General features: G+C 38.1%; 1 protein-coding gene across 1 annotated transcript in view; it reads right to left on the bottom strand.

Annotated features, from left to right (window-relative positions):
• SPRED1 (sprouty related EVH1 domain containing 1) overlaps positions 1-24,351 on the bottom strand; it is a 58,215-nt gene extending 33,864 nt beyond the window's left edge. The window contains exon 1 of the mRNA XM_048306048.1: positions 24,276-24,351. Coding sequence (XP_048162005.1) covers positions 24,276-24,304 — 29 coding nt within the window. The 5' untranslated portion in view covers positions 24,305-24,351. The remainder of the gene's footprint in view (positions 1-24,275) is intronic.
• Positions 24,352-24,983: the final 632 nt, after the last annotated feature.

Below are 24,983 nucleotides of genomic sequence, written 5' to 3'. Positions count from 1 at the left end.
CTGCATGTAATGAATACATGGGTAGTGTATGAACATAACACAGAACAAAGCAATAACAAGGCACTGAAAAGCCTCTGAGTTCAAAATGAAGATTATTTAAGTTCCATTATTTGCTGCTATTCCAGAAAAAAAGTTTAGAAACTTGTAAGCAACTGCACAAAAAAAGAGTAAGGAGTACACATGCATTCCCCTGCCCCACCAAATACATAATAAACCAAAATAAGAACAAATTCTTTATAAATGATAGTCATGAGAACTCCTATAATAATCTCTGTCTATTCAGCTACTTAAAAGGGATCCACCAGATACATTTTCCTTGTTTTGGCAACAACACAATCCAAAACAAAGGGTTACAACAGAGATGATGAGATAATGAGACAATTTAGTGTTATAATCACATCTCCTTGTTTCCTCTTTGGACTTTTAAAACCATTAATACCATTAGAAGGGTAATGGCCTTAAACTGGTGAAGGATAGGTTTAGATATTAGGGAGAAGTTCTTTGCTCTGAGTGTGGTGAGGCACTGGAACAGGCTTCCCATAAAAGTGGTGTATGCTCCATTTCTGGACATTTTCAAGGGTGTCTTGGATGAGGCATTGAGCAACCTGGTCTAGTGGAAGATGCCCCTGTCCATGGCAGGGGGGTGGAACTAGATGACCTCTGCAGTCCCTTCTAATACAAATAATTCTATGATAAATTATGGTTTAGGGTGGAACTTCACCATAACGAGGAATTTCTGACGGAGTGAGCTAAGTCAAATTGCACAAAATATATGATTAGAGTACCATTACAGCAAGTGCAACATGGTGCAATGGAAGCTCAAAACAGTTTCTAGACAGTAGAATCCAAGCAAGAAGTGAAACAACGGCCTTTTAGCTGAAGTCAATCATTGAGACAAAAATGTCACGTAGGAACCACTAAGCAGATTCTTTTTTTTGTGCAGCTCTGACTTCTATGTTGCACAGCTTTACTAGACGAAACTGATTGCTACCCACTGTAAAAAATGTTTTAAGTGGCTATTTGCCACTTCTATTATACAAAATAGAGTATAATAGCTTATAAAATATAAGCTAAAGTATAAAACCAAAAAATCTTACTAAATTAATGAGATATACATTAAGTCATTCCAAAAATATTTGTGTCCCTGTATTTAACAGTACTGGAAATGAATCCTGACTGTATAATTGAAGAAATACAACCAGAAAACTAAATATCTCTGCTCAGAGAGACAGAAGACTTTATATATTCAATAAACATATGGAGAAATTAAACTGATAGAACAAATAGGTATAGATGGAGAAGATCAAACTCGAGGATTTTAATTTTGCTGTTTCATTAGTACCCACGTGTTTTGTTACAGAACTTTGCTCTTATTGCAGCAACAGAAGGACCTTCTATATTCATATTCCCAGGACAGAGTCTACTATCAAAACAGTGATGATTACAAATAATTTTCTCTTATTATAAACAACAATGAATTTTGAGTACTTTTATCTGCAAGGATACTATCCAAGTAACTCAAATAAGCCAGGAGAAGTCATTAACTGTTTTATTAGCTGAAGAAAAGCAACCAGCATTTTATTATGCATGCTGAAAAGCAAGGTCAAAAGACCAACAGCATATTACAAGTAACTGCTTTAGTTGTGCTAACAAATAATCCCTAAATTTTGAGCCAAAATTTTCACTATTTAGCAATTTAAGCCTCAAATATTGGCTGTATCATACAAGTACATCTGACAGAATTCTGTACATTTCACTCAAAACCCAACACTGGGAATGCATTTATCACATATGAGCTTTACATATAGGATGTAAAATAGTGTTTTTGAGGGCTCTGCTTCTTAAATTTGGTTGCTCAAATATCAAGAAGTTATATTGACTTGGAAGAGAAGAAAGAATCTTCTCTAGTCATGCAGCAATTCCTAGACAGATTCATTTGCCTGTAAGTTCAATAATACTGGGAGGAATGGATAAAAGACTTTTTTAGTCAGTAAGTTCTTAAAAAGAATAATACTAATAAAGAGAAGCAATTATTTGAGTAGAAGAATTCTAGAACTGTCACTAGGCAATTTATACCATTAGGTAGCTACATCCTTGTAGCTCATCCTTGTTTGTTTCAACACCCCTGTGTTGACTGGAAAGCATCGTATGGCCAATGTTCAAGACAACCACCTGTATGAGGCCTTTTCACCAAAGACCAAGTAAAAAACTTGATATTGCCTATTCTACATAAAAAGATGATAAAAAAAAAAAAAAAAAAAAAAACAAAAAACCCCCCAGCTGACACATTTGTTTCTTTAGGAAGCACCAAAAAAGGGATTGCCTAAGAGTTATTTAAGGGGAAGAAGAGGGAGCTAAAAATGCCAGAACTCAAGTAACCAAAGTGAAGTAATAGATGTTTCAAAAGTCAGTGACATGAAAAGATTGAGAGTGAAAATATGGCTTGTATAAATTGTCCCCTGCCAAGTAAATAACATTAGCAGAGCAAAGAAAAGAAGGAGAAAAGAAAAGGAGAAAAGGAGAAAAAAAAAAAATAAGGGACGCAGAAGGAGTAGGAAAGAGAAAGGAAACAGTATTTCCTTTTCCCAAACAAGAAGCAGCCACATGAGGAAAAACTAGGTGCCCTTCATCAATGAGAAGCATAATCACAATGCACATTGCTGTTTAACATGCAATACTTATGCTGTGGCGTTCTATAATACACTGATTTTTTTCCTGGATTAAAAGAGAAGTATAAAATCTTGTAGCCAAATTTAAGTTAGAAAAAAATTGGTTAGATTGGTTCCAATTAAAAAACCCAGAGTAAGATAGAAATTTTTCATTTTTAACTGTATATTAAGTAATTGCCAGCAAATACAAATTATTGTATCAAAATCTACATCATATTAACAGTTTTAACAGGTGGAAAACTGGTAAGCATCATGAAGGAGTGGAAAGAATGGTTTTAAGAAGTAAGTAACTCTGAGTAAGCAGAGACAGCTGAAAACGCACAGCAATCAGATTTCTTTTAATCTTTCCTGAAACTACTCTGCAGCATGATCTCAGGAGGTCCTTTAACAGAGACTTGTGAGAGAACATAAAACTACTGACAGTTCTGCACTATCTCCTACTAATAAATCTAAGGCAACTTGCATAGCTACACTACAATTTTTGTTATAAGCACTTTAAAGTAATATGATCCGGCACTGTTGCTAGAGTCACTCTCCATCCTTCTCTTGCCCTAGTCATTCATTTCCACCATGCACTTTTCTCCACTGTTTCTGCAGCTTTGCAATGATCAACATTAGGAAAGCTGATGTGAATCAAGAATAATCCAGAAGAAAGAGCAACTTCAATCCAGAACAATTATCCAACCCTAATCAGTAAATTACTGTCACAAGGCCCTCCCATAACTACCCAAAGCAGTTCTGTAGATATGAACTTACTGCAAGCTCCTGAGCAGTGTCTGAACACATCTATCAGTGTTCAGTTTATAGACAGTAGAATTTGACAGTGTTTGATTCACTGTCAGCAACTGCTGCCAAACTCTCATCCACGTAAGTCCGAATGGATCACAGAAACGGGTCAGTCATTTTACAGCCCGGTTGGAGCTTGCCTGCTTATCTACATCACATATGTATTTTGAGATTAAGACTCAACTAACAGTATGAACACCCAGGATTTAAGTCACAAAGTTTGGCACATTTGTCCTTTTTCTGCAGTATAAACATAAAGAGAAAATTTAATACTCAAGTTTTTTGGCTTCATATGTACAGAATTATGAGGACCAAGCATGTGAAAAACTAATGAAAAAAAATATTCTTCCTCCCAAGAAACATGTATTTTCTTTCTCTGAATTCTTATGGCAAGAGGTTTTGGCCCTCCTGGTATTAGTAAAGCCCAGCTGACATGCTAACAAAATGAACAATTTCCTTTATGTAATGACTGAATACACAAAAGGAAAGCACTCTTGATTCCAGAAGGTGCAAAGGGATTAACTCTGGTAGCACAGAAAATAAGTATTCTGAACACTAAAAACTTCATCCCATAATGTAGTGAGAGAAACCAGAAATTACAAGAAATACTATTGAAAATACATCACAAGAAGAGAATCAATTATAAGCACATATAACCTGCACATAGCTTTAAATCTATGTATCATTAATCCATGCAAAAGCTAATACTTTCAGTGCAGATAAAAAAGAAACGAGTACTACAATCCTGCACATTAAAACATTGATACAGCATATATGGCCAAACTCATGAAACAATAATTTTACAATAAATTAGCACTAAAGACTAAAGTCCTACTGTATGAACTTACAAGTCTGAACACAAACTACGGTAAGCATCAGGAAGGGTTAAGAGTACTCAGTCTGGATCTTTTCACTGGAAACAGCAGCCTCTGTTTGGAAGAAGTTTAATATATACCAAACAAATGTGATTTGCCTGAAGGGATTCATCACCTCACCTTCATTGATGCATAGTCACCAATACTCAAGGAAATATCACCCAAAAAAAGTTTTAAAATAGAAAAGTAGCTTTTCAAAACAATGTAGAAAAATTCACTTGGCAACTGAACCTTTTCTGCTACAAAACATTTATTCACAATAAACAAAAACTGAAGAAATGACCACACTGTTAACTAAGTACTTGTAAAGGAGATGCTTTAAATTGATATCAGTCAATTTATTGGTAAAACACATTCTCCAAACTACAGTACTAGTGGCATCATGAACCACTGTTGCTTGTAACCACTTTTTTTCCCCCCCCCAGTTTATGCTCCTACATTATTATGCCAAGCGCATAAGGGAGAGGAAATACAAATCTTCTCTCTAGAAAAGAGGAAGAAGGGGAAAAAAAAGCCCCAAACATGAAAACCCTACAAGTTTTGCAGCTATTCATCCTTTAATAAGGATCATTATTTACAGAAAGTCATTCAGCATTTATTGAGAAAAAAGGAAATACAAAATCCATGGATTTCAAACATTAAACATTGGGTTCCAGTAAACTGGCACTCAAAAGAAAAAAGATTGCACTCGTGTAAGCATTTTGACACAGACAGACGATGCATCTCCAGGAGACAAATTAAAGAGCGATGCTCCATTGAACAGTTATGTGATAGGAGTACACTGTACTATGCAAAGCACATAAACGCTACGTAGATCTCTCATTTTTTTGAGTTCCTTATTAATTGCAAGATGTTATTCACAGGAGATGTCTAAGCAGCCCTAAATCTAGAGCTCTATCAGTGATTCAGCATCTGTAGGTCTGCAGCAAAAGTTTTTTGCTTTTGTGGGATAATGGGAAAGCAGCTACGCACCTAAATCCAGCCTGAATTCTTCTCCAGTCTTGGGGTACAATTTCCCTACCTCCTTTGTGTCAACTTAAATCAGTATACAACTGTAAAGAGAACTCGTTGTGCAACCAAAACAGAAAACCCATCCTCCCAAAAAGATTGTTCTGACAGATGAGTGCCCCAACTTACCTTCAGTCATGCGCCCCTTACATCTAGGGCCAAGGCTGTGTAGGTGAATGCAAACTGTGCCTTTCATTGGTAGCCCAAAACTGTATTTCATCATTAGAAATACAGGTTTACATAGGTTTTTAAAGACTTATCTAAAATATTCATTTTGGGGAAGGCATGTATGTATAAAATAATTTTTTTTTATCCACAGGAAAGCCATAGAAGTTGATCTATAGTCTACAGAAAATTTTTAATTCTAAATAGACTGCTCTTTTGTTGCTTACTACTTTAACTCGGTAAGGCAGTAAAGATTTAAATCCGACTGAAACTGATGACCGATATCCTAGCCATTTGTCTAACATAAAAATCCATTTGCTCCTCCTGTACACTCCAGGAACAAATAACATTACCCTTTTGCTTTAAGGGATCCAGAAACCAAGAAAAAACTTCTGTTGCATTTGGCATATTTCAATCACCATAGATCTATTTATATATGTACTTCCACCACCAGGTGTTAACCCTAGGAAAGTCTCATTCAGTCAGGATACTGCTACAGCAGTGTTTTCCAGATAAAGCCAGTAGTGCATACATTCAGCTGAATGTGGATTTTGAAAAAATGGAAGTTAAAAACAAAAAAAAAAATCAAGCCATGATTAACTTCACACAGCTAGAGGTTGAGAGCACCACAGCCTTGTTTCAGTTATGAAATAAATACTTTTATAATTTTAAATTGAAATTATCCCTTTAAGTTTATTTATGCATTTACTCTTCATATTCATATTCCAGCTTCCTCAGCAGCATACACACAGTTAAAACTTGATGCTTATTAGAATAGACTTCTGGTGGGAAGTGCTAAGAATTCACCCCACTGCCTACCAATCTATCCAGAAATCTGTTCTCACTCCTACTTCCTCCTGTCTGTTCCTTTCTGAAACAGCAGTAGGGGGGTTGGGAGTTTGCCTTTCCTCTACTGGATCACAGTTGTGTACATGAACTATACCAGACCATATGGCAATCTCTCTCAACTCATAAGAGGCAAAACAAGCTTCCTACCAAGCCAATCTGAAGAGAAGCAGGCAAGAGCGAGAGCTTACAGATACCAGTGTCCACATGCCATGTCCACATGTCACAGAGACCAGTTACTACATCTTGCCTATATCAGAAACATAGTGAAGATGGATTTTCCTTTCATGACGGGAAAGCATTAAAGCTTTAGTGAACACCAAATTGCAAAACTCCCGTAGGAAAACCACTCCAAGACACAGCACCTCAGGAGATATTCCACTACTCATTCTCAGTGAAGAGCTGGTAAGATTCTCAAAAGGGCCCAACCTTTAGATCCACGAACCTGTGTTTAACTCTGGTAAAACCAGAATTGTCTGATCAAATACACTAAAATAGGATCTCGCTCATGTTCTTTTCTGGGAAGTTAAAAATTATTTTTACACAGATTTTATTTTCAATCTAATATATTAATAATCACACTTCACAACAGCTTTTAGCCCAGCAACCAAATTCTTGTGTAAAACAGCACATAATTTTGTCAGCATTTTTATACTAGGTTTTAGGGTACACAAACTTACATGAGCATGCAAGAAATTACTTGACAGAAAATAGTTCCCTCAGCTGGAGCTACGTAATTTTTACTTTTTAGTTTAATTCAATTAGTAGAGTCATTATATCCGTATACCAACACAGGCATATAATTTTCCTATTTAATTTTTCTGCTCACTGCTATGTTCTTAAATTCTTTACTACCACAGAGATAACTTACTGGGAACAACAAGAAGCCACTCTACCAGAGGCAATAGGGAGCAAAACTCAAGCGGTGGAAGGCATTGCCTATTACCTGCCCTAAAGAAACATGAAAACCACCAGAGACAGACAACTGTCAAGTAGCTGGAGATATATCCAGGATCTGCCTACATTGAAACATTACTGCAATAAGGACCAAAACTAAACCACAGTTTCCCATTGCACCATATCTTCATCAGTATCCTACACAACGTGGAAACAGACGTGCCACACAGCATAAGAACTGCCTAATAGTCTGCCTTTAATTTATAGGCGTTAATGCACCTGTCACCAATGATCTATGACATTTGATACACTAATACCAAAAGTGTTATTGTAAAGAACCATTCAGTCCTCATGTTAAGGTTAAATATTCATCCCTCTCAATTTAAGAGATTGTACATTTCACTCTGTCCACATTACATAAACAAAAAGTACATAAACAATTAAAGAAATAAGGAATTTTAACAAAATCTCTAAGCACTAAACTAAGAAGAAGCCGGACCACATATGTATTTCCCTTAGAGAGAAAAAGTCATCCTCTACTGAAACACTGCTATAGATATGACAGAAGTGTCACACTTCCAGAATACCAAAGAAAAATAATTTTCTTTTCATTGATAAGCAGCTAGGAAAAGATGGCACCTTTTTATTTTCTTGGTTCTGCTTTATGTCGTAACTTCATATTAAGATTAAACATCCAAAAACCTTAAGTGTTCAAATGTTTAGTGCGAAAAAGTTGAAGGCTTATAACTTCCCCTCACTTAAACTTTATAATGAATACTGGCAAAAGAATGTCAAAGGTGCCACTAGCCTATCACATTGTCAACCTGTATAAGACAGCTGTAAAAAATAAAAACCCAAACAACCCCAACAAAAAAATCACAATTCCCCCACTCCCCCCTCCAAAAAACCCCACCTTCGACAGAAACTTAAAAATCTGTGTTTAACAGTAAAGTGTTTAAATACTAAATCTTAGAAGTCCTATAGGGCAATACAGATTTGAGAAATTTCATGGCACCTCTTTAGGAATGAGATTCTCTAATTCACACAATAATTTGAAAAATTTGAGGTTCCGTTAGTATCAAGCATCATTATTTCTTAGGGGATTTTCCCAGACAGATTATATGTCAAATAAATTTAACCCCAGAGATGTAACATGATCTTCTAACAGTTTGACTAAATTACAAGTTTTAAAGTAGACAGCCATCAAAGTAAGGAGAACAGGCAATCATGAATTCAGGAAATGTACATTGCCCCATAGTCAGCTAATGGCAACTTTAATAGGATGTGATGGATTTTTCTCCACCAGGAGAAAATACTGCCTGCATTTTTGCTTCAACAACCCACGCCAGCTGACTAATGGAGTTATATTTTTGTCTCGTATGAGGATGGTTACTTGCCCATCCTCTAGCAGTTGCAGAATGAAACATTAACAACAGCTGTGGGGTGAACAGAAAAGCTGCTCTATTTGGTAGCCAAGAACCAAAGTACAGGCCTTTCCTCTCAAACAGTGGAGCTCATTTTCTGTCACAGGGTGACAAAAAGACACAGCACAGAACAAAGCCACTTTTAGGGCCTGAAGTAGCTAACTGAAGGTAATTTTAAGGAGTAATAAATCTTCATGGGAAAAAAAAGTAAAGGACCCACAGAAATTAAAAATAGGGTACTAGGATAGATAAGAGCCCTTGGGATCTTAGAAGCTGTTGCTGAAATGAAATACTGGTGGATCCAGACAGGTTTCTTAAAACAACTCTTATCAAATACTATTAAATATAACTCTTTAGCTCAGCATACTAACAATCCTAATCGTAACAGACCAATCCCAAAGAAACACTCCTGCCATGCTACTGAATAATCAGCATATGCCTGCAACTAGAAACATCTTTTTATGCAAACACTTGGGCTTCAGTCCTGCAAAAATTTAAATATATCACTCTGAGTAGACCTACAGATCTCTGTGGAAGTCTGTAGAGTTTATCACACACATAAAAGCTAACACATATTTATAAGTCTTGCAGGATAATTGCTTTTGGCAGAATATAAATAACATTGCTCTAATGTGTTTCAGCATCATGGTCTCCTGCTTTAAGAGCCAGACATTCTGGTGAAGCCTGTCATTCTTCATATAAAGAGTGGCAGCTGCATAGCCCACAGAGACATTTAAGCTTCTCTTTGCATTTTCTTTAAAGTTTCAGAATAGTGTTTGGGCATTCTTTTAAAGTAGCAAGAAAGCTAACAAGTGAAGCTGATAAAAATTGCCTATAAATGCTTTCTTACTAGTGCCATGGTAGGACTGGAAGCAATTCTTAGACAAACTATCTATAGCTTCCAACACTGCCAAACAGGACATCAATTCGTCTGTGGAGTTTACTAGGTATTTTTCCAGAACCCAATGCACTGGGCAACAGGGCAATAATTCAGTATGAGAAGCAGTTTTAATAAAGGACTCTAATGTTCACTGTACTATATACTTCAATGAAAAAGCTTAAAAATCTGCTACAAGAAGAGCTTTCAAACTGCAAGACAGCCATCTGAAAAAATTTTAGAAATTTAATGCCAGCAGTTTGCCTAATTGATTTTTAAATACATACCTAAAACTAGGCCCTAGATTTCTCTCCTTGTCAGTCTTTTTTTTTTCTTTCAACATTGTCTTACTGTCTCCATTGCCTTTCATTTCAACTTCTAACAAGGATAGACAGGAGCAAAGAACAGTAGCTTCAGTTACCATCAATGCCATTGAGAATTAAAAGAATAGTATATATCACCTCCTGCAAGCCCCAGCTGGAACAGCAGACCTGTCTTGGCAGAAGGTCCAGCTCTAATTAGGAGAAAGGAATTAATATATTTTGTAGGTAGCCCTTACAGCAGCTTTACTTCTGTCCTTCCACACTCCTGCCCTTATTTTCATTTGATGCCTTCATGTCTCTAATACCACTTTGAAAAAAGATTTTACAGCTGAGAAGTGTTGCATGCAACAAAACCAGCCCTGGTATAATTTAACTCTAGTCCAACAACACAAACAGCTATGAGGGGGTAAAAAAGTAATTTAAAACACTCAGCAGCTCTCTCAAACCCATATGAATTCATTTACAGTTGGTATTGCCTTGGCCCAAATAAGCAGTTAGAATTTCCTTGAATTCAATTGATTTCCATTAAGCATATTTTTTTTTTGTGTACAAAAATGACAGACTACAGTTAAGTGGAACAGACAGGTAAATTTTGAAGTCTACACCTAACTTTTAATCAAGAAATCCTTTGTTTGCACCTCAATCGTATTTAGCGTAAAGCAGCATCTTAAAAAAAAAACCAGACAAACCAAAACCACACAAAAACCCCAACAACAAAAAGCCAACAAAACAAACAAATAACAAACCCACCCAGTTTCCAGGTATTAATGAATGAGCCTTGACTGAATGGAGACTGAAGGAAAGTGACACAGGCAATCTCCTCCCTACTTCATGAGGTCCTTGTTCAAGGCCAAAACCCAAGAGCACCAGCGCCTCCCAATCCCTTTCTCTACCTGCAAAAACACCACCTTAACATCAGAAAGCAAGCAGTTGACGCTGACATGACCATAAATTCAATGTATTTCCTAACAAAACTGAATTGCTAAGTTCTTCCTTAGAACATCATGCTTACTATTTTCCCTCATCACCTTATTCACATGGTTCTTGTGAGACAAATGGTTTCAAGAAAAGAAACACCCATTCAGTACACAGATACTGAAATACTTCATTTAGATTAGACTAATTTCAAGTCCTACCATCAAGCATGAACAGTGAGTTATACCAAAAGATTAAAACTGCATAAGCTGGCATAGCAACTTCAGTTTGCTTGAACTTCTAAATGCCAGAAAACACAACACTTCAATTAAGAACAGATAAACCACCCAAACCTAAATTTCTGCTAAAGTCAAATGAAGTCCTACCAAACAACTACGTGGTAAAGTTCCCCACCAAAGAATCCAGAAAGAAATAATATCTTTCAGCTCAAAGCTCCTGATGAGGAAACAGATGCATATGGGATTTAACCAAGTTCCACAGCAAATGGAAAAGTCAGAGAAAGGATGTAAACAAGAATTTTTGCCAGATCCTTTATGACAACTCTTACATTTTTATGTAAAGCATGATCATCTTCAGGTAACAGCAGCATTAAGATGTTATGATAATAAAATATAGTACTAAATAATTATTCATTTGTGATGCTCTTGGAACACTGTCCAGATATTAATGGCATCTCTGAACATGTTCAATGTCTATTGAGTTTCTCAGACATTTTCAAAGGGACATTTCCAATCTACCAGAAAGGAGAAATGGTAGCTGACCCATCTGTAGTCTTCAAACAGTTCTGAAACATCATCTGCCTTGTCACAACTTCCCCAAACCATTTCAAACCACAGATCTGTTTTACCATTAAAAAGCAAACAAGTGAGCATTTAAGTTCAGTAGATTTTAAATAAATCTACTCCCACTCTCTCTCATTAACTGATTTCAACTGTAAATTTGCTTTAGTTGCTTTAAGAGGGGAATATTAACTACATAGAGTCAAAGTTATTTTGTGTGTCAAATATTTAGTGAAACTGGATTTGTCAGTGTCGATTAAATGCAGTGCATTAATGGAATTCTCTTTTATTTCTATTTTAAATGGCTTGTGTACTTATACAACTGCAGTTTATTCTGAACTTCAAGGTTAACAGAAAGGGTCTGAAAAAAACGCCAAACCCAAACAAAACCCTCAAACCTATCCTGAAGAGTTAAGTATTTCAAATTACATAGTCTATGAGAAACCTTTATAACAAACCCACCAGTAGCATATATGAGGTATATCATTGCAAATCTTCATACTGCTTGGGGAAGGGGGCATTTGCTTACATCTCTTAAAAACACCCATAGACTTATGAAGATCTACGACTGCCCTTTTCTGGGTAGTTTTACAAAGGAGCAACAACTTCGAGACCTGTCAGTGTGACAGGTAAATAATTTTGTGTATCTCAAGTAATATGATTAATACTGAATTCAACTTAACTCCTGTGGATTTTGGAACTTCACTTGGTAGCAGCCAAGACTGGGCAACTACAGTACAAGCCTAGTATTGGAATGAATAAAGCACACACACAACATTTTCCTTTGTGAAGAAAATGGTACATAATGGAGCTTGAGAGACTGAAGATTAGTGAACCTAAGTTTTATCATCAGGAAAAAACAAACCTTAAAAAATGATGGACAGCAGGAATACATAAACGTCTCTACTTGCACTGCCAGATGCTAGAGCAATTTCTGATCATACTGTCAGAAGTTAAAGGCATACAAAAAATACCTGGCTATTTAAACTGGGAGAACTATCGATCTGAGCTTCTTTTGATCTACTGGAATATTGCATTTTTGCATTATTGCATGGAAGACCAAAAGATCTTCCTACTTTTTGACCAGCATTGTTATTGACAAAGCACAAATCCCAAAGACAAACAGGAGTACATCCTGACAAAATAATTTGCTGAATTAAAGTAAAAACTCATTGCAGAGGAAAGCAAGATCAGTCCTTTGGAGAACACAATTTTCCAGTGTAAATAAAGCTAACAGAAGTTATAGCCTACTGAAAACATGATACAACCAATTTTTTTTTTGTTGTTAATGATAAAAGATTGAACAGCATCTTTCATTTCAGTTGTTAGGAATCAAATATACCGTTTTATTCTTTAGACAAAATAAGGGAAGTGAAGTAGTAACAACACTGAAAAAAGTCGCCTCTCACCAAATACACCCTAGATCATGGATATTAATGCTGTAACTGGGAAATGACAGTTATGTTTTCTCCACTGTAAAATACATAGGTATAACTGAAGAAATGAAAAATGCAAAAAACAAATAACTTCTGCTGTAGGATACTGTAATTTCTGCACTACCTGACTGTAATTGCCTTTAACTTTAATTGTGAAGCAATCTCAGAAAAGCTGACCAAAATCACTCTTGCCCTTGAGAAGTGTCACTTGATCCTTCCTCCTTTGCCATGTGAAATACAATTAGCATCTCTCTTGCAACTTCTCTACTGAAATGCTCTTTTCCTGAAGAACATGGCAGAGATAAGGCAGAAATATGCCTTATTTGGGATGCTAAGTTGATCCAAGCTCATGCTGAAAGAAACATGAGTATCTTAAAACTAACTAAAAGCTCTTACTTCATCCATTGAGCTTCACTTGTGGGGCTCAAGCAGCATAGATTTGCCAAATGGTAGAAAAGCCAATCCTGTATCTGCCAAGAGCCGCTCAGGCCTAAAAAACCAGCTGAAATAACAGACTTGGTTAACTTATTTCCAGTTATTCCTCAAGTCTAATCCATGCATTTTGGTTGTGTTCAGAAAAGGAGCTATACATGTAACAGTAGTTCTACTTCAGGAAGATTTGTTTGCAAATATCAAAAAAGTTGCATTTTGTGTAGCAGAGAAGTGACTCAACATTGATTTTCAACATTTCTGTAATATCTTTTTCTTTCACTGCTGAAAAGGGGATGAACTTGTAGCCTGTGGGAAGCATTCTCTCCTTCTACAGCAAAGGAAACACATATTTTTATTTGGGTTATGTTTTTATTGTTCCAGAGTGGTAAAACACAAGCTTCTTGCTAGCATTGCTCAAGGGTAAAACCCCAGTATTAAGACCTCTGTAAGGATGCTCAGTGGACCAGTGAAACATCTCAAAGAGACACTAACCAGTGGCTCACTTTCCAGAGAAGCTTTTGAGGATAACCTCTATGAGAACACTAATACAGAGAAATACTCAGAAAAAAGTACTTCCTAAAAATACTAAAAACCAAACCAAACCTATGAGGATGGCTGGAGGCCCACAGAGCTCAAAACCAACACATTCAAAACATGGAAAAGATACATCACTTTCAGCAGTAACAAAACTATCAAATGAAAAACAAACAAAAAAACCACAAAGAAACAAAACAAACAAAGTAATTAATGCAAAAAACCTACAGTTTTCAAAATGTACAGCAGGGAAGGAAAGAAGGGAGAACCTGAAAAAGCTCCTCTAATGAGCCAACTAAACTTACCAGTTTTCCCCTAGTTAACCACAACTTACTCCGGAACAAGGGAAATAAAAGGCTCCCCACAGGAAATTACACTATACTAAAGTACAGCACTCTAAATTCATGTGTTGTTCTGGAACAGCTGCCTTGAATAGACCTGTTCTTCAACCAGAATTCAGCTAACAGATGAAGAAGAGCTCATGTTTTCTACCTTGCTTCAGGGGAACGAATATGGATGTGTTCTCCTTGTGCAGGATTTGCAGGCAGCCATAACTGAGAAATGAAAGCTCATGAATTCATGCATCATCAGCCCAGGCAGTTCAAAGAAAAAGAAACCTGGGTTTGTGTCAGTGACAAACACACAACATGTTTGCCAAGCATCTCTTTTACACTATGCAGAATACCCTAAGTATATGATGGAAGATACTTAAAAGTATGTGATCAGGTAAGACTACTTCAACTTCTGAAACCATTACCGAAACATCATCTTCGCCCCTCAGACAACCTGAAAACAAGAAAGCATGTAATCTCATAACAAGATTACCTCAGCCTGCCTGCAGCCAAGAGGCTGGGGTGCAGGTATGGTCACAGACTCAGTTTTCTGTGCCCCAGGCAGATGCTTAACTGATTTCTGCAAATCCTCCATTACCTAACATGGATTGTTAACATGCACGATTCTTCTGCATCACCATAGTAACAAAGCACGTACATTTTAAGGTGCATATGGGGGCTCTTCTAGAGGATGTGTCAAGTTGAATACACCTAAGACAATATAAGATATTTTAAGCTAGCCCCGTTCAGTACAAATACAGAAAGCATGAAAGTACTGTGCTAGAGATCATCATAAGATTGCTCAAGCAGCGGTTACACATCCATTAAAAAGTTTTCTGAAGACTGAAAAAAGTAGAAGGTGAAGCAAGATTCTGTCAAGATGCTCATGGGTCTTAATGCATTAAAACAACTGTGTAATTAATAATGGCCTGATTTACACACACTAACTTCTTAGGGAACCACCGAGCACAACAAAGGAAAAGATTTTATGAACACAGTTTACCTACAAATTGCCCCACCCACCCCACCCGAAAAAGGAAAAAAGATCCAGATAGAAAACATATTTACTCATTAAGAAATGACAAGCAACTGGCATTTTCATATCAATGAGAATGGCAAGTACCTTGCACTTACAGGCCTGAACTATGATGCTATTCCTATAGGATACATGAGTTACACCACAGAAAAACCAGGCTTAATGGCAACCCATACATTAGATGCCTCCACAGCAAATAAGCCCATACATTGTCAACAGTCTCATGGCACTCTGTGACTTGCCACAATGTGATGTGTGTCTAGTGTGCATCTCATAACAGATGCCATTACTGCCTTAAAAGAACCAAACCAAAAGGAAATTCAACATAGAAAAGGTATTATTCCGTCAAATAAACTTCTCAAAAAACTAGAGAGAGCTTCCAAACTGGGGGGGGAGAACCCCCAACTTTCAGATAAGGATTAAGAAAATCACATTAGCCAAAAGAATATAAGAAACAGCACGCTACAAGTCTGGATGCAATTACAGCAATATTACCAGCATTTGAAATACTCCCATAGTTGAAATCTGAAGATTAAAGACTAAAATCAGACCAAACTCAAGAAACAAATCAAACAAAAAAACCCTAACAAACCTGTCAGAATAGTGCTTTACTTTTCAGTAATAGTATTTATAGATATATATAGTATTTATATATATATTTATATATATATAATTTATATATAGTTATATAGATATATATAGTATAGATATATATATTTATAGTATTTATATATATATAAAACGCTTACTAAGATGCAGTCTTCAATTACACAGAATCACCTGTGCATGGTCAGAAGACACGATCCTCCTCTCTGGCATAGGAGGAGCAGTAAATGAGGCAAGGGGTTGAAAAAGAAGAAAATGGGCATTTCCTAATATTGAAGGTTTGAGAGCACAACCTAAGCAATCTGAGTACAATCCTGGATCTGTCTTACTACCAAAATCATCAAAATTCATACACCCTGGCCACATGGATTGTATTTGAGTAAAAAATCTCAGTTCTCAACCCCAACAATTCTCAAGCATTTAATTTTACAACTTTGCATTCCCTTGGCATGCTCATTATTTACAATTGGTACCAGCATCAATTTCTTCTTAAAAATCTTCCAGTTAGAGACAGCAATGCCAGAATTTGTTTGCATCATAGTAGCACAGTCATACATCAGTAGCACAGATCAGTATCATTTGAACCACAAGCGGAACTTGTAAGGAGATAGTTAACTAGCCCCTGAAGAGGGCACAAACATACCTATCCCTAAGTCTGTCCTACTACAAAATTTCCAAATTATTCTTGGTCCTAAAGCAAGCAAAGACCAGTGATTATCAACAATAACTAGTGCTTACAAACATATAGCTTTTTTACATAAGGTCAGCTCCATACATACATTAAAAAAACCCTCAGGATTTCCCATTTTAAATGTACAGGTCTCAGCTCTAAATCCTGAATTAGCTTCTTTACACCTTTAAAAAAATGTATTCCTGTTCAAGGTTCAACATGCATCAGCCTCAATCACAGGCCTCATATTAAGGCATGCTGTACTAGGATCCAGAATAAGCACACCATGCACAGAAAGAAATACCCAGGGCTCAGAATACTTTATCACATCTGAGAGGCTGAAAAGTTTCTAAGAAGCTACATAAAAATTCCTAAATCAGAGCAGGTGCTGTACTCCCACCTTTCACTACCCTTACTTAATCCTTTCAAAAGGCTAAGGAGAGAGAAATCACTTCTGCCCTCAAGGTTTATACCACTTCACCAAAACAGTTCTGCACAATTTCTAAAGGAATAGAAACGCCTGGCAGGAATCCTCACTGACAGCTATATCTTACCAGTTCTGGGGAACTGGATGTTTTTCAGGGAAGACAGTCAGTCTCAGTAACAATTTTTAATAAAATTAACACTAGATTTCAGTAATTACTTGTTTCATTAATGAAATTCTTGATGCTTCTTGTTGGTACGCTTGTTTGTTGACAGCATTTGACTTTACTTATAACTGAAATAAATCAGTTTCATTTTTGCTTTGACAAACTTCAGTTTAGTGTCTCAACTAGCCAGCAGGAGTCAAAGAAAAAGGTTGATTGTCAACAGTTGTCAGGTCATCTTGGGGAAGGCCTATTCATTTATTACTGTTTTACTGGAGTTTTTTTAAAAAAAATCTCCAAAACCCCCAGCTCTTCCATAGACTTTAATGACACCTGCTCTCACAAACCATTCCAGTCAAAAATTGGCTCACAAACCCATTCAAGCCAAGCACTTGGGCCACAGAATTCCTTCTGGAGTTCCAAATAGGTGAGTGTTAAACTTGCTATAACAGAATTAGACCTCCTTACCTAATCATGAACAACAGTAGTCAAGACACAGGAATGTATACATCTGGGGGGAGGGGGGGGAGAAGAAGAAATAGATGCTATACCATCTAATTTTTAAGATGGTTTAGATGTTTCAATGGTACACATTTGGTGAATTTTATTGCATAGTGTGCATATGAAAAATATTTCCTTCTGAATGGAAGCTTGGTATCAGGCAGCAGTGCAGAATGGAACACAGTAACTGATGAAGTTTCTATGGCCTGTTTTCCCTGTTTGAATTATTTACTGTCATATGACAGTGAGTTCTTACAGAAAAAAATGCTTGTGAGTGATCTCCTTTCACAGCTAGATTAACTTACCATCATTACATTGGGAAAAAATTAATAATAGTAATAATAGCAATAATAATAATAATATCATCATCATCTGTTTTCCCCACCTTAATTGGAGCATTGGGAGTAAGGGCCTGTATGTAGCAAGTGAATTGTTATTTAATCAGAACCACATTTACTAACAAATTCTAGCACTCAGAGCACTTAAATGCAAATTTTTTGTCCCTTAGCATGTCTAAGAACTTGTAGGTTGCTTGGGTTTTTGTCTTTTTCATATGTAGGAGAAAATTATAATAAAGTAATGAATATAGACAAATTAATATATATTTTAAACAAATTAATATTGCAGTTATCAGCATGAACATTACTATAAAGATAAGCATTAGAAGACTAGAAAACACATGCACTTGAAATGTCTGCTTGCTTTATATAAGTGAGTGCTGTTCAATACCACAGTAGTCTTATAGATTCCTATTACAATTTTCAGATGGGAGAGGTACTGTGCTTTTGTTAGTATGATATACCATAACATATTTTACCATACACAAAATGTTATCACTTTATGAATGAGAAAAACCACAGGGAATAGTGCCAGCCAACAGATTTTACTAGAGCATAGTCTAAGCATTAACCAAAAAAAAAAAAGAAAAATCTTCACTTACCAAGTACAAAAAAAGCAAGTACAACAGGATCATGTATTGCTATTGTCTTAAGTTTAGAAATATATGCCAATAAAAAAGAGCATTCAGTCCTCTTCCATCAAAAAATAAGCATTGCTGAAGATGGGAGACACACCTAACAAATATTAGAACGTATAAAAAAAATGTTGCAAATGTGTTTACATCTTATTGAATTTAATTTGGAAACTTTGTAGCACATCAGTTGCCAATAATTAACTAGACAGTTAACAGAAAGTGCTTTCAGAAAGAGGTATGGATATTTTCAAGGAAGAAGAGAAGAACAAATTTTGTATCTTTGGGGACCATTAAATTTCTGTTTGCAATCAGTTCCAGCCATTCAATAACTGTGCAAACTGTGCTAGTTAAAATTTACTTGCTTAAGTGTCGTTGCACACTAGAACAGAAAGGAAAACGAGAGATTTCCTTCTTAAACAGGCATAAAGAAATTGAGATCCTGAACAATATGGCAACTTCCGACATCTTTCAAATTCCTTTAAGTAACTGCAACATGTTCTGAGGAAGAAGCATAGAAGGGAGAAAGCAAACATTTAAACATCTGAATGGCAGCATTTAAGCCATACACTGTACGTCCTCTTTTTGAATCAAGGGAGTAACAACCAAAAAAGACAAAATTATTTCCTTTGTCTCCTTTTTAAACTTGTGTCAATACTCTGAAAAGTATTTTTTTTTATTTCTGGTGTTTGTCATAATCCCAGTAAGTTATCACCTGTACACACAGTTTCTCCAGATATAGAGAAGAATGGGTAAATGACAAACAAAACTGCCAGCGTTTACCCCCAAACGCATCAGGATAGCCCTCAGCTTTAATCCTGTGACTTCTGATCCTGTCAGGATATATTCTTTTCAAGAAACAACTTTACTTTTAAATGTCACGCTGATGTCCTCACTGTCACTTTAAGGCATCAAGAGCATTAAATTTTAAATGAACAAACAAGGGAAACACTCGGCATTCTTGAATTCAAATATTATTGCTGGCTCCAGTTATGCTGAAACATCCAAAAGCATTTTTCTGCAATATCACAGTAATCAAGGACTGTTGCTAGGGTGAACCTTTTTTTAAAAGAAAGAAGTAAAAATAACCACCCCCCCCAACTGACTCTCAGATTATGTAACATGCAAATTCAGTTTCACCTTCAAAATAGTGTCACACAATATAAAGCCAAACAGACAGCAAGAATTCGTTCATAAGACTGGAAAAGCCTCCCAAGGACTCTATAAGGAACCATGCCCTCAGATGAAAATATATCAGAATTGCAATGATTTAATATAATCAATTGGGTTAGAAGATCCTTTCCTTAAAAAAAAAAAAAAAAATTATTAAGAATTTCAGTGTCTATATGTGCCCTAAACAGCAGAAAGAAAATTAGCCTGCTGAAAAGTGTTAAAATCCTCCCAGAACTAATAAGCCCAAACTAATTGGCATTACTTTCTGTGATACAATTTCACATTCATCTTTCAGTATCTGGGCTTGTAAGACAAATTCAATACAATTCTGAAGCACAAATGAAGTACAAACAGTATTTTCATATATATTGAAGGAAGACATGAATAAATACCTTATTTGAAAATTTAGTTCACCTTAACTTTTTCAAATCAACACTTCAGGATGTTTATAGCATCATAACCTAAAGCTCTTAAGCAAACAGCATTAGAATATGTTGTGTTTAATTTACAATCTCTTTAATTAAATTATCTAGGAAAATGAGTATATTTATGTGGTAAAACAATCAGCATGTGACAGTCTGAACCTGTAAAAATACAATATGTAAAAGCAACTCTGAATATGATTCAAGAGCAGTAGCATTCCCTGAAATAAAAAGCAGCCACCTGCAATACAGATGAAAGTAAACAAGCCAGTAAAGCAGTGCTCCTACTTTTCGATTGCAGCAACTCAGACTCCATCTTAAGCCTGTCATCATTCATCCCTACTGAATGAGGACTACAGAGCACAACAACTATTCTGTTTTACCTAACAATGAAATTCAGTCGCATTTCTAGACAGCAATAAAAACCTGCCACCAAAACAGGAATTTGGTACAGTGCTCACTGACATGTCTCCTTTAACATTATTACGTTACGTTGCATGAGTAGCAAATTGACCCGTGAGTCCAAAAATCCTACAAATTCCTTCATTTAAAAACTGATACTTTTTGTGAATATATTGTGTTGATGCTGACCACCCTGACTGCAAAACATCACTGAGGGAGAAAACGAATAAAATTATCTGGAGGTATAGAAATACTTTCATTTAACTAATACCTAACACCTAACCGACAAATACAATAACATCATTACAATAGCAATGTAAAAATTACCAATGAAGACTCATCTGTAGTAATCAGAATTTTATAAGGCTGCCTTCCATATGTTCATGATCAAGAAGAAACCTAGTAGTCCTTAATGTAGCTTCTTAATTAATCTTTCCCACCATCACTAAGAATTTATTATTAACTGAGGTCAAACTCTAGACACCACAAATATTTATATCTTACTCTGTAAAATGAAGTTTTATAAACAAAAACTAACACTCAATTACCAGAATATACCTGGTAGCCACAATGACACAAAATGCATTGCAGAATACCCGTATTCACTCTTATATGCTGAAAGGTCTGTTAATGTACTCAAGGCCATTGATGCCATCAATTCTACTGATAAAATTACGCATGGTGAACTTTAAATATACGATGAATTTCAGTTTGTACATCTGTCCTATTTTCACAAATGGTTTATATGGCATTTCAATCATATATCCCAACCATTTAAAGTGACATGCTTGTGCTATGTGCAAAAGCAACCAGAGAGAAATGATGACTCTGGCCATGCCGAAAATGCTGTCAACAAAAGCAAAGCAACTGAGAAACATTTTTCTTATTTTTCTTCTGATATTTTAATAACTGAAGTTAAAAAAAACCAACAAAAAACCCAATCTATTCTTTAAGAAAAAGCATTGTTTATAGTGCTTTGTAAAGGTATTTATATAAAAACACATTTAGTTCTATGGCACCACTGAACAAACTCAAAGCAAATACTGTATGCGAGCTTTCCTTTCTCATATTAAGTAAAGATTAGTAATATTTCAGGTATTCTCTTAGGCTGCACTAACAACAAGCCTCCTCCACTTCATGAATGTATAATTAAGGATCACCTCAATGCAATTTGTTAAGATAATGAAAAAGTGTACTCAAGAGCAATGAACATCACAATTTTAACACTGGCAACCACAAAACAGTTACATCAAACAAATACATTGTCTGCTCCAGGGATCCTTCATCAGTAAATTTCACCGTGGGTTTTTTTAATTTTCAGTATATTTAAAATCAAAGATAATACATTGACCTCTAAACAATTTATGCCATATTAAAAACATTTCCAGTATTCTGATATTTCAGAATAGGCATAGGTTAAGGAGAAACTATGATTGCTAATCTACTGTAAAATTCTCAAAGTAAACAGACAAAAATGAACCGCAATGTTGATTTCTATCAATTTAGTTGTCTTCACTGTCACCTGTATTTTACAACAGGCAACATTTTCACATGCCTCATTAGGTATGACTGACTTCCTTCTGCACCATGTTGATCTCTTGCAGATGTAAGGCTGTATTGTTCAATGAAATGTAAATGACTCCAAATGGATTAAAACACTGTCTTGAAAATGCGTTCATAATAATGAATTTGATTTTTAGTATTCTATTTTTGAGTCAGTATTTCTGGAGGAGAAAATATTTCAACGTTTTCTGAATAAAACTCTTCCTTGTTTAAATGTAAGATGGTACAGTGAGAAGGTACTTCTGAATTAATGCTCCTCTATAGGAAAAAGACAAACATAAACCATAAAAATAAGCCTTTCTCGTCCCTCCACATCCCCCTTTACAGTGACTTCCCATGCTCGCAGCCATAAGCCCTCTTTCTGCTGCCCTCTCCGATAAAGCTGCCGGCCTGGCTGCCTCTCCCTTCCCATGCAGGTCTGATCTGCGAGGCTGCTGAATGCAGACACTGTACTGCACTGTGAATGGACAGCCAGGTATTTTATGAATGGAGCGGATCACGTGCTCCCAGCACCTCCCAGAGCTGATATTTCCCACATAACTGTGTCAACAAGCAGCGAACAGCACATATTAATACAGCAGGTCCTGGAGACCTTCTGCCGCCGGCCGCGGGCCGCAGGCCGGCCCTCGGCCCGAGAGCAGCCGCTCCGGGTGCTCCGCAGGGCAGGTTCCGCTACAGGTCAGCGGTGGTGACAGCAATTCTTTTTCCGTAATTTTTTTTTTATGAATGGAGATTGTGGTATGCAAATGAGAGCGATTCACAAAAAAAGGAAACATGGCGGCGGCGGCGGCCCCGGCTCCCGGCCCCGCGGGCGCCGCGGCGGCTCCCCCCGGCCCGGCTCCCCCCGGCCCGCTCAGCGCCGCGGGCGGCAGCGCCCGAGCCCCGCGTCCCGCTGGGCTCCGCTCCCCACGGGGCCCGGCCGGCGCCGCTCCCCGGGGACCCGAACGCCGCGTTTGGGGAGCGCACGGGAAGGTGCGCAGGCTTTGCTCGGAAGACGGCAGAGAAATGGGAAATCCATCTTTCCTGCCGGAGGAGCCCCGTCCGCACCCTGCCTGTCAGCTCGGCTGCTCCCCGGCCGCTCACCGCTACCTACAGATACAATGGGCGCAGCGCTCCCTCCCCACCGCCATGGCCGCGGCCGTCACCGCATCATTCATAAAATCAGCCCGAGCAAACACCGACATCGCAAATCGTAACGCTACGGCTTGGAGACCGCAGCAATCAACTTTAAACTTCCCGATCACAGGAAAAGTTTCAAAATACTTTATATTCCTTTTCCAATGCCATAAAGAACTCAGATGTTTTCTGACAAATATTTATCGCTTCCGACTCAAATGTATTTCAAAGACTGATTACATGCAGGGGAATACAGCCGCACACACACACAATCTCCTCTGGATTTCCTCCAAACCAGTCACAGTAAAAATATTAAGAGATCCTTGAACTATCCCTTTCCTCTCGGGGGGGGGGGGGGGGTGGGGTGGGGAAGAGAAGGGGGAAAAAGTCTCAAGTGCTCATTTAAAGAAATTAAAAAAAAAAAAAGGGGGGGGGGGGAAAGGGCTTTAGGGTAGGTTTAAGCTGTATTTACACTGACTGACTCATCCAATTAAAATTCAGGAGCAGTTTCCTGCAGGATGAAGCTCCCACACACTACTTTCCATGTGAAATATCTACAAGTAATGGGATATTATCAGAGGTAGTACGTGCCGATACCTCTCTGGGCATTTCAGACCCATCCTCCCCCTCCAAGACACCATCGTTACCTGCACCGTTTTCTACCGGGCTCTAACTAAACCAAGCTTTTCCGGCCGGCGGCTCGTAGCCCTTCCAAACCAAGCTCCTTCACAAAGAGGGAGCTTCTGGGCTTCCATGTACGCGAGCAGAAATGCGCAGTCCGCGCAGGGGGAGGACAGAACACGTACGTGCGCGGGCAAAGGCCCCGCGGGGCGCGGAGCCGAAGGGACGCCTCGAGCCCCATCCCCATTCCGATCCCGGAGCGGAGGGGAGGGGGAGCACCGCCACTTACTCGTTAGAAGTCGCCGTCTCTTCGCTCATTTTCTCCTCACCACGATCCGACAGGCACACGGAGCAGCACCGACGCAGCCAGGGCGCAGCCAGAACTCACCAGAAACTTCACCATTGTTACCCCCCCGGTCTGCCGCCCCCGGCCAGGGCACGGGCGATGCGGTGAGTGAGGGAGCGATGGGGGGAAAGGGGGAGGAGAGCGGTCTTTATCCTGGAAACCTGAAATCCTGTTGTCCGGCGGTGCAGCGTATTTCCCCTGTCTTTGGAGATGGTGATGATGGTGGTGGTGGTGAAGGTAGTGGTGCAAACAGAAGCAACAACCACGGATCTTCTGCTCTTGAGCTGCTCCCAGTTAAAGGGGGACAGAGTTGTGGAGACAAGGGAGGGCTCCCCGCCGCAAAAAGCTGCACCGCACCGTCCTCCCGCTGCAGCTCATCTCCCGCTGCAGCCGCCTTCGCTGCTGCCCTCCTCCTCCTCCTCCTTCTCCTCCTCCCGCTGCTGCTCGGCCGCCTCCCTCCCTGCCCGCCCGCCTCCCGCGCACAGCCGGGGCAGGCGGCGGCAGAAATTCCTCCAGACACCGGAGCCGCCACAGGCCGGGGCGGGCGGGGAGGGAAGGGGAAAAGGGGGGCAGAGAGGCTCGGCGAGGATCTCCCACCCCCTCCAAAGCGACGCCGAGCACTGCGGAGGGAGGACGCGCCGGCCCCAAGGA

This window comes from Corvus hawaiiensis, chromosome 6 (assembly GCF_020740725.1).
Source record: "Corvus hawaiiensis isolate bCorHaw1 chromosome 6, bCorHaw1.pri.cur, whole genome shotgun sequence".
In the NCBI taxonomy this organism is placed as follows: Eukaryota; Metazoa; Chordata; class Aves; order Passeriformes; family Corvidae; genus Corvus; species Corvus hawaiiensis.
Note: the sequence above shows the minus strand (reverse complement) of the source record. Positions and strands in the feature narration are given on the sequence as shown.